The following is an 11,643-nucleotide window of genomic DNA, read 5'->3' as shown; positions in this document are numbered from 1 at the left end:
ACAAGATACCCTCTGAAAATTCTCAATATCTTCATTGGCACACCTCTCATATATGACCTGTCCCCTCAATGCATTGGCAAAAGGCAGGCAGAATCAGTGAATACAATCCCATTTGTGCATCTGTCTTCCATGCATTTCAGCATCACTCGTGACAGCCCCTGCTTTCACTGCAAATAATGGGCTACCATTCATGGGAAAGCCAACTTTGGTATTATAACATTAAACTTGTTGCATTATCTTGATGATAAAAGCCTATCTAAATCTATACAAATTCAGATTTAATATAATCACTAAAGCATTCTAAAGCTATGTTAATCAGATGCAAGATGACTTCATTAATATATGCTGAGATGGCTCACAATTCAGGGTTCAATCTTTTCTGAAAAAGTAGGGATCAAGTGGGTCATTTAAAAGACATCTAAAGATTATTGTTTTTTTTTAGTGATAGTGTCTATATTTGATGGCAGATCATCATATTTACAAAGACCATTAAAGATACTAACAATAGTGACAATTTAGGAATTAGTCCCTTCAAAATTTATTACAGGCAAGCTATAAAAATAAACATCCTTTTATGTTGTTCAGAAAAATGGAATATAAATGGGACCACTACTGCAATGAGCAACTAAGGCAGCCCTATTGTAAAGATCAACTTATTATAAAATTCTTTGAAAAGCACGATGTATCAATCACTTGAATAATTAAATTAAAAATTAGAATATAAAATTTAAGCATGTCATATATTTTAAAGTGAATAAGCCACATAGCTTTCACAGATCAACATTTAAGCTATTGACAAAATGGGTCTTATTGCTTTTAAAATGGATTCAAAACTATTTTCATTTCTTCTCCCTGATATGTTGATCTGACTTGACATCTGATCTGATAATTTTAGAATATTACTTTTCTAAGTAATTTTATTTTTCTAAATTGTGATGGTCAGGACAAGATCATTTTCAGAGCCAAGAGACTATCTAAGATTGGTGCCAAGCTATCAGTACAATGCAAAACTATTATGAGATGAGAGAAACAGACAACAGTACCAGGTAGTATATAGTTACAGATTTATTGCAATTATGGTCCATATATCAGGCAGAAATAATGCTTCATAGCATAAACTTCCTATGATTTCTTCACATTAATCATATTCATTATTACTCAACACTGTTGAATTTAAGAATATCTGGTGCAACAAAATAAAACATTTTCAGATAGGATAAATAGGGTAACTAATTCTCTACAGATGGTAAAATGTGTACTTGTAATGATGATAATCCTTGCAAGCCACAATTCTGATCTGACTAACTCTTAAACTGAGCCATGAGAAAATTATGATAGTGAATTCTTAGCTGCCCACAATTATTTGTGATCACAGCATTCTTCACAATGAACATTATTACATCCAACCTGAAAGAAATGTACCATGAAACCATGAATGTTACTGATAAAAGCATTAAGAACCCACTTTGATGAGACATATAAACACAGGTGTAAACTAAGTAGGACTCGTGCTTGCTTTTTTTTGCAAGAAATTTAGTCTTACAGAGTTGACTGTAAAATACATTCTTTTGCAAAAGACAAATCTTACTGCAAACTGTACTTTTCTGTTAAAGCTAGGATCGCATGAATGTGGTAGAAGGTGTCCATGCAGGCAGAGTCATGTACTTTGATTGGTTATTTTGGATAACAATGAGTTTAAAGCATATCGTGTCTAGCATGTAGGCTGAAAATGCATATTTGTTTAAAAGTATTTCACTCTTCAAAGAATGCATGTGACCTACTTTTAGCACAGCAATTACAACACAGTAACATTGCTTACCCTACAAAGTTTCAAAAGCCTAGAACTGACAAGCTGTATATAAGGTCAATCAAGTGTAAAAACTAGTCCATAATTATATCACTCTGGAATATTACAGGAGTACTGAAGAGCACACATATACCAAGTCTGATGATTGTTAAAAAATTTTTTTTTATGAAGTACAGGGATAAAATCATTTTTATAGACAAAGTCACCCCAGCACAAAATGATGGTCATGGGGACCGTTTGTAAAATGCAGGTACTGAGGAGTTTGTGCATGTGTAGAGCTTCTAGTGTCAAAAGATACGATGGAATGTATGACAAATTAACCAAACACAAGAAAGCCAAGGAACTGCATATGGATTCCATGATCATAGTATTGCTGTAAAACAAGTGATCTTAAGTGAAATGCATGGATCTTTCTTATTACTGAATCCACAGAAGATAGTGATAAAATAAAGTCCATATTTCAAGTCTCATCAAAACCAGCCCAGAAATATGACTTCCAGAGGTGTAACAAGCTCAACCAATCAGATGCAAGATCATCTAATTAGTATGCAAGGAACTTGCTTAGTATTAAACTCATCTGAGATGTTACTAATAGCACATGAACTAGATCATGAATGTGACCTCCAGAGTGGCAACAAGGTCACCAAATTAAATGCACGTTCACCTCATCAGTATGCGTAGATCTTGTTCATTATCAAATTTGTTCGAGACCTTAATAAAAGATGTATATTATTCAAAACCAACTATATAAAAAATTGACCGTCATAGTGGCAACAAGGCTAACCAACCAGATGCAAGATCACCTCATTAATATGCATTGCTCTCATTAATTACTGAACACAAAAGATTCTGATGATGTAAACCCATATTCGAGTTTTACTGAAAGTGAATCAGAAATATGGACTCTACAGTGGTAACAAATAATTGCTGATGGAAGGGCACACCATACATGATTGACACATGCCCATACCTGAGGTCAACTTGGTCTTATGGCCATGGAAGCTAATAATGACTGAATATTATTCTAAGTCATGAGCATATATTTTGACAGGACAAGAAAGCTGATATTAGATGGGCACCATCTTTTCTTCACTATCCAGTAATTACAGCCATACTTTTGTAAAACATACAACCTCCCTGTACATGTATGCAATTTCTAATATATACTTTTTTTGTAGTTAAAATGAGATTATATATCATTGTTGGGAAATTAAACTCCTCATCGATGGAACACATTTGATAAATGAGAACCCTTGTCTGCATCAGAGAGATGAGGAAAATGACAAGTGGAATGATGCAAAATTCTTCAAGTGACAATGTGTAGGTCAGAAAATTTAAGTGGTTCCATTTCAAAATCAATACTTCTATTTTATTGAAAAGATATCTTGTAAGTTTTCAAGAAAATGAAACAATTCAGCCATCATCATCTTTAATTATTTCACATAATTAATCATTTGATTTTGTTCTAGTTTAAATACTGGGTATATTGAACATTTCCAAGGTATGCAGAAAAAACTAAACTTTCAGTTTCATAACAAATAGAATGTTTCCTGATTTTATTCTGCTGGACCAGTATTATAGTCTTGAAAACTAATCTTTGGATGCCAATATTTTGTCCATCAAGACAACAGTGCAATCCAAAAACTTCAAGTTGTTTGTTAATTCTTTTTGTTTTCTTAATTGAATTTTCAAAGATCCAAGAACAGAAAAAAGCTATGTCAAATGTTGACTTCATAGTTGTAACACACAAACAACAAAACTGGCATTGTTTTCCAAATACACATGTATGGAAATGATAATTAAGCAAGGCAAGTAAATTTTACAACTTTTATTGGCCTCATCAATATCAAACTGCATATAAAGTTTGACTGGAATCCAATAAAATTTAAGGTAATCATTTTGTGGAAAAGAAAATAGTTGAGCACAACAATCAACAGTTTTAACTCTGCAAAGCACTGCAGAATGCTGGCAACTGAACTTAGCAAATGACATTAAACATTTGGATGAAATTCAATAATATTTAAGGGATTTGTTGTATGTTAATGAGATGGACCTGTCAAACAGGTTACAAATCATAAATATATGGATGACAATTTAACTCATCCAAGGCCTCATCAATATCAAGCTGAATGCTAAATTTAATTGAAATCCAATAATAATTATGAACTTTGCTGTGAGGAAACAAAATTATGTGAGTGTAACAATCAGGAACTATAACTCAGTAAACAATGACACAGAAGACTGATAATCAGGAGCTGTAATTCTGTTAAACAGTGCTGAGAAAACTAACAACACTGCCAAGGTCTACAATAATATTAAGTATCACTGACCTGAAACAAAAGTGTGACCAACATATGTAAAAATAGAGAGCAGGACAGATGGATGGACAGGCCAAATTTAATAGTGTCTACTTGTTTCCAAATTAAGTTTACTGAAGAGACCAGATGGCCACACTTTCTTGTAAAATCGTCCAAGCATCCATTTTTTGGTATGTATTTCTATTATTTCCAAAATTGGGCCGTTGTGAGTATTGTGCAAAGTCTATATGAAGTAGTTTCCCTGGATGCAAGACTTCCTTCACATGTTACATTTAACTATGGTGGATGGGTGATCAAAGATTAGTAGAGTCTGATGGATCTGATGTTACTATGTACATAGTGAAGGCCATCCTCCTACGCCTCTTCATTCAGGGCAGAAATACAATTCTTTAATAACTGCACCTGAGCCTGGAAAAACAAGAATAGGAAAACTGTAATAGGCATCTGAGTGAAAAGCAGGAGTCTATGACCTGCAGTTTTGTGCTGATAATTGTTCATTAAGGCAGTCAATATTTTTTGGTAAGTTATACCAATTTTCAGTAAGGTGTAATGAAATATAAGTAACTCCTATTATCAACCTGGAAGACATGCATTTGAAAAGTTCTTAAGTATAATCTGATGCAATGAAAGTAACACCATGCTCAACTCAGTGTTACTAAATTGCACTTGGACATTAATAACCTTCAGTTCAGTTTCAGCAACTGCAGTTCCGGAGGTCAATGGCTCCTTGCCAGATATATTTGTTCCCATTCCTGTTTTTTCTCCAGGCAAGAATCTAAATATATTCCTCTTGATACTTCAGTACTGACTGTTTGGTCATTTTAAGAAGCTGGATGTCCCTTTAATCTTCGACATACTGTTGTCTGTTGGACAACATCTCTAAATAATGTAGCTGGGGATAATTTCATAAATTGGCCCCTGTCAAATTCCTACACTTTGAGCTATCATGTAACCTTTCTCAACATTAACTGTTTAATAACTTAATATATGGATTTTATCTGTGAACTGGATACTTCAGGCTTGTAATGTTTCTTTCTGAACTGATGTGAGGCATATAAACCTCCCTAGCTATTTCACATTATCTAGGCACTGAATTACCAGAGTCAGAAAACTAAGCAAGCCACCGTAGCAGTCTACACAATAGGTTTAAGTTGCATATCTAAAAAAATGGCAACTATTTTGAATTCCTTAAAGTTGCTTAGCACACAATGCTTTAAAAAATTATCACAGAAGCAAAGGAGTTGTATTTTCCTTGTAAGTATCACTCTGAGTCACAAAAGACCTTCATATATGAAAAATGCACACAAATTTTGTGTTGGGGTACATAAACGTCTGTTGTTATGAGCCTCCATTGACTTAACAGGTTAAATGAATTATATTCTTATGTTCTGATTTATTATTATAGCTATCCAAAAATATGGCATTCGGTATCAATGGTGTACTGTTTATGTTGATACTCCATCAAATTTGTGCATAAAACTGTCCTTGGCACCCAAATGATATAGCTTGATTATGCAGATGATTTGCATGAAAAATGTGAGCATATTAAAATTTCAGATATTCAAGAAAATTTAGTCTTGTTCTCTGAACAACTCCAATGAATCTAAAATGAAAATCTGACCAAACCCAAAGGTGCCAATATTTGGATTGATCAAAAGAATCATATTTTCATAGCTTTTGCTATTATTCCATTATTCCATCATTTAATAGTCTTTTCAAATCATATGGCTTGGCAGGTCTGTTAAGTACTGGATCAGACAAAATGATCATTTGTTGTCAAGTCTTAAAAAGCAGGCATGTTCAACTCTTTAATGTGTGGGCCAGATAAGCAATTTTTAAGGCCACATCCTATGATGTAAATAAGCAAATAAAACCAGGCTGCATGTCAAATATGGCCAGTGTGCCAAAGCCTGCACAAGCCTGTCTAAAAGCAAGTAATTAAAAATGAATGAGCATGAAAAATACTAAGATTTATTTCTGGAATGATGAAATCCCAAGCAACTTTCCATAGAAAGACTAACTGCAGACTACTTTATGAATAAGAATGAATGAACTGGAGCACCACAAGTGGTACATGAAATGCCAGTCTTTAAAAATCTGAGAACATACTGGGTGAAGCAGTGTGTGTGTGTTTTAAGAGATGGCAAAAACTGCTAATCCTAAAAGTGGCTAGGAAAATATACTTTGCACAAAGTCATTCACAACACTTGGGTAAATTAGGAAACCATTGTATGAATGAGAGACAAAACTGGTCAACAAAGAAGCCTTTCATTAGTGAAACCCAATAAATGTCTGTGACCTTGACTTTGAAACAGGCTGTGTGACTGGTATGCAACACACCATTTAAAGATGACTTTTACAGTTCTAAAATTTTACTGAAACATACTCTTTGCTTAAAAACTTATATCAAAACAAGGATGCAAGTCAGTATTTACATTTTCTTTCATCATGACCTTAACATTAAGGCAGGTGTGAGGTTGTGGTGTGTGTCACACCATCTATACATAAAATATACCTAGTTAAAATTGCAATTAAATGCGTGTAGCATTTCAATGTCACAGTCAAGACAAGGATTCAAGTAAACAAGTTTTATTTCCTTATCATGACTAGACCCATTTACCTGGGACCTTAATATGACATGCAACACACAGGCAATCTAAGAACTACAAACTGATGGGGCTAACAAGAGTTTTAACAGACAGATGTGTGTGCACATGGCCAGAAAATGCCATTATGTAATGGACCAAAGCTGAAATATGTAATTAAAAAGTAACAGGAAGATCTCTTATCAAAAATGTTCTTTCATACCTACCCTGGCATGTTTTAACTCTAATTCCACTAAATCTACCAAGTTCTTCTTGAAATATGCTATTCTCCTCTGTTTAAATTCTGTTAGTTCTGCAAAAAGAAAAATAAATGATAAGGAAACATTATTTAAAACAATATTTACACCTGGTACACAAAAATGACACATTATTACTGTGTTTACCTGTTGTCTTTCCTTTCATGTGATCCAGGGCCTTGCATCACAACCACATGACACAAACTAAACAAGAGTACTATCAATCTAACATTACACATCTGTACCAAGTTCAACAGTCCTATATATAGTAAAGCTGTACCAAGTTCAACAGTCCTATATATAGTAAAGCTGTACCAATTAATTGGCCATACTCATAATTGGACCGATTATTGGCTGTTGTTGTTGTTATATGGTTTAATGCCATTTTTTTAGCATAAGATAGGCTATACATGGTGGCCAGTATTAATGATGGAGGAAGAACCTGGGAAAACCCCAGAAAGAACCATTGACCCACGAGAAACTACCGGCAAGCTTTCTCACATACTCACATTAGAAGAGCCTGAGACTCGAACACATGCAGACAGAGGTGAGATGGCAGTGATCCGTAACGGTGAGTGCTTTAGACCACTCGACAACCCTGGGCCCTGGACCGATTATTGGAACAATCAGTATAATTGGTATCGGCAGAAATAATCAGTGCTGATGTAAACAAATTTCCAAAACATAAATTTAATCATAACATTCATCTTGACATGGCTTGAATTTAAATCAGAATTAAATAGTGGAAATTAAGGAATAAATGTTTGATTTGGGGGTTAATTGAAAGATAGTATATTCTTAAAAGTAAAGACTTTTTATCATGCTTGCTGTAAACTACCGCTGATTGTCTGCTCACAACAAATTATCATCCCAATCACAGCAGCCAACCAGGCACTGAGGCCTCATGTGGCCATTGAACTTCCAGCATACACATTACAGGGATGGTCCTGGCTTTTAAAAAGTTGTCGCTCAAAAAACTGCCAATCTCAATATTTTGTTGCCAATTTTCAAAAAATATTGTCAGAATAAGTAGTGAATATTTTTCCAAGACTATTAATGTAATAGGCAATGAAAATTGAAAAAGATGGGATAGCTATTACTTTAGTGACAACAAGCAATACATCCATAATATTACAACACAAATCATTACATGACTGTTTTGCACTACTTCCATGGTCTTTGCATTGTGCATCACCGTTAGTGTATAGGTCTAACTGTTATCACCTAAAATAAATGCATTATCAAATGAAAAATATCTACTTCCTACAGTCTCTCTTTTTTTAATAGAAACATCAGGTATTAAGCAAATCTATATTATGTATATTATTTTCCAAATAGTAGTTTTGTAAGAAACTTTATTTAGATAATGACATTTTAATACTAAAACCCTATGATCATACTTTGCAACGTAAGATAAGTGACATATAATGCGACCGTCAATTTCACGCATTCAGGAATTAAATCCCAACTCCTTCTGGCTAGCTTCACAAACTACATCTCCATCAACCAGGAGTTCAGAAATTTATTTTTGCCGCGCTTTACATGCTTTGCTTGTTAGTGAACTGCTTCTTAAATCCCAGGAATGATCACTGAATGCTACAGATTTTTTCTTGACATGCAAATTATGATCTCCATTCCCACCAATGAAACTTACATGAGTCAACTTGACCTGGCATTACTGTACCTTATATATAAGCATTGATTACCATCATTAAATTAAAAGAAGGAATGAAGAAACATATCACAGAGCATGTACTACCCAAAAACTATGTTGGAATAAATATGTTATTTAGTAAGGAGTTTTATTTGAATATACGAGTTAACAATAAGAAATAAGGTGGGATATAAAATGTGGAAAATAGTTATCACATGTATGGTAGCCTGAGACCACATTTTAACTGTTAACATAAATCAGAACCCATTTTAGGCATTGATAGTTATAACAAAAATAGAGCATGATTTACTTGTCAATCAAATGCTAGTGCTTTCACTAACTGTAGAACAGGCAGTTTCTTGAAATAATCGGTCTCATAATCAGTATCATCAATTTTAATAATTGGCTATATGCGATATCGGCATAATCGGCAAAAAGTAACATTGGTACAGCTTTAGTATATAGGCACTAGTACAGCATGGTTGACTATTATTGAGATCATGGATCAAAGGGTCTCAATGACCATGACCATGACCTTTTGCCAAAGCGTGTAGTCTAGAACCAAACTTACTGGACAGAAATCATTTTCTTTCAGGCCTACCATGACCTTTGGCCAAAGCATGTAGTCTAGAAACAAACTTACTGGACAGAAATCATTTTCTTTCAGGCCTACCATGACCTTTTGCCAAAGCATGTAGTCTAGAACCAAACTTACTGGACAGAAATAATTTTCTTTCAGGCTTACCATGACTTTGAACTTCAACCCCAAAACCTAAAGGTTCATTTCTTACCATAACTGCATACCATCCAAAGTCTGGGCAAGGAGATTATTAAAGAACAAAAGTTTCTGCTCAAAACCCAATATCATGTAAGCATGTCAAACATAAATTGGATTTTGCATGATAACTTTAGATGTAAACCACATACTTTGTCAACTCAACAGACCACTTCCTCATCTTAAATTCATGCCCTCCACAAATATGGTTCAATGTTGTTGTTGCTGGATGATTGTAATGGCACTTTCAGTATTTTACGGGCTTAATTATGCTAAGGAATGGGAATTAAATGCATTTTTCCATGAATACACCAAGGCAGCCAAACTGGGATGTCCTAGGTAAATATTCAAAGATGTCAACACATGAATCTGATAATCAGAAATCCTAGCATCAACCTTTTTCCAGAAGTTGGATAACACATTTATTCAAAGTGATAAACTTCTACACAGTCGTATTGCATCTTTCAAAGAGTCTATTACACAGTCAGTCACAACTAGGATCCAATATCTATTCCCCCAATTCCAGAACCTTTAATTTCTTGAATATATATGACCTAAACAATAATCATAAATACTAGTTTTCTGAGAGAATTATCCATATCTTCACTTTCTCTTCATTTCTGCAGACATTCTTTACCTTTATACCATCTAGTTGACTAGCTTACAGTTTTCTACGTTTTTTCACTGACAAACCAGTTGATCATACTGGCACTAAGGCACTTTACTTTCTAATAGTCCACACATAACAAAATCCATGTCCTGAACATTTTTTTCTTGAATTTCATGAGTATAATTCAGAATGCAGAAGTCTGACTAAACACGAGTAATTCCACAAAATTTGGAATAGTCATATCTGAATATGGAACCCAAATACAATTTTGACAAAGTATGTGGTCTACATCTAAAGTTATCATGCAAAATCCAATTTATGTTTGACAGTTTGCCACAAATCAATAGTCTTCTTCCTTATTCCAAATGCAAGACATCCACACAAATTTAGTCTAGGTCTATGAAATAGTTATTGTAATAAACTATTTTTCTTCTTTCAATAACTGACCTCTGAGTCAACCACTTCACCCTCAAAATCAACAGACTCCGTCCTTACACTAAATGCAAGACATTCAGAAAGTCTGAAGTCTGGGATGGAGAACTTAATCTATCTTGCAGAAACCATTTTTCTTCTTTTTGTAAGTGTGACCTTGACCTCTGACCCCAAAATATCAATAGATTCCTTAATGAAAGTGCAAGCCATCCATAAGTTGGTCATGGTCGATAGGCTTAAAACTAAAGTTAGTGAACAGAAATGAAAAAAGAAACAGATGGACAAATGTATGGATGGAAAGATAAGCATCAAGAGATTAATCAATCCATATCTTAGCAGGCATACAGCAAAAAAAAATGCTGCCCGCAAATACATTACAATGTAAGCACAATTTACTTAATTGTGTCATCAGACCTAAATTGGGTCATTTATAGGCTGAGGACTTCCCATGCCTCATACATGTCATCATTTACTTGTGAGCCAGAAGAAACTGTGTTTTGGCTCAAGCAGAGCAAGAACTGGGGGAATAGTTGTCCATTCCATCACTCTCATGTTAGGTAGAATGCAAAATGGGCAACAGCAAAAACTGCAGCAAAAATGTGATTTGTTGACATGTGCATCTTCAGGTGATGAACATAATATTTAACAAGTATTATGACAATCCACCAAATTTTTAAGATGGTCACCATAATGGGATTTGAAATAGGAATCATTTTTATTTATAATTAAGAAGGGTAGAATAAGAAGTCTTCTGATGAAAATTCCAGGTCACTATGACTTTCCATTTAATAGGAATAGCAATAACAATCAGATTGGCATGATGACCATATGGGACATAAGATCAGCACCATTTTCAACAGATGTAGACTTTATTGGGGAACCTCCACTGGAGGAACTCAACACGAATGAACAAGATCCCCTCAATTTAAACACAGGTCTACTCAAGGGAGAAGACAACCAAGCTTCCCTCACACTGGGAAGATGGTTGTTGCTACTGGGTGTGCACAACTCCACTCCTTCTTTCCTCAAGGTGGCTGACAACTGCCTTCCATGTGTTAGTGAGCCCACACTTGAGGATTCTGTACCCCAGAAAGAGACACCAAATGCTACCTTACAGAAGCTTGTGACTTCCCTAATTATGGAAGTGCCATAGATCCCTAAATGGATTGAAAATGGTGTTCCAGTGACACAGATGAAGAATCAGG

General features: G+C 34.6%; 1 protein-coding gene across 1 annotated transcript in view; it reads right to left on the bottom strand.

Moving 5' to 3' along the window:
* Positions 1-1,050: 1,050 nt before the first annotated feature.
* LOC149805375 (sorting nexin-6-like) overlaps positions 1,051-11,643 on the bottom strand; it is a 54,909-nt gene continuing 44,316 nt past the window's right edge. Inside the window, exons 13-14 of the mRNA XM_089949780.1 lie at positions 6,938-7,023; positions 1,051-4,533 (exon numbers count right to left, since the gene is read on the bottom strand). Coding sequence (XP_089805906.1) covers positions 4,480-4,533; positions 6,938-7,023 — 140 coding nt within the window. The 3' untranslated portion in view covers positions 1,051-4,479. The remainder of the gene's footprint in view (positions 4,534-6,937; positions 7,024-11,643) is intronic.

This window comes from Sinohyriopsis cumingii, chromosome 2 (assembly GCF_028554795.1).
Source record: "Sinohyriopsis cumingii isolate HCF-2022 chromosome 2, ASM2855479v2, whole genome shotgun sequence".
Classification (NCBI taxonomy): domain Eukaryota; kingdom Metazoa; phylum Mollusca; class Bivalvia; order Unionida; family Unionidae; genus Sinohyriopsis; species Sinohyriopsis cumingii.
Note: the sequence above shows the minus strand (reverse complement) of the source record. Positions and strands in the feature narration are given on the sequence as shown.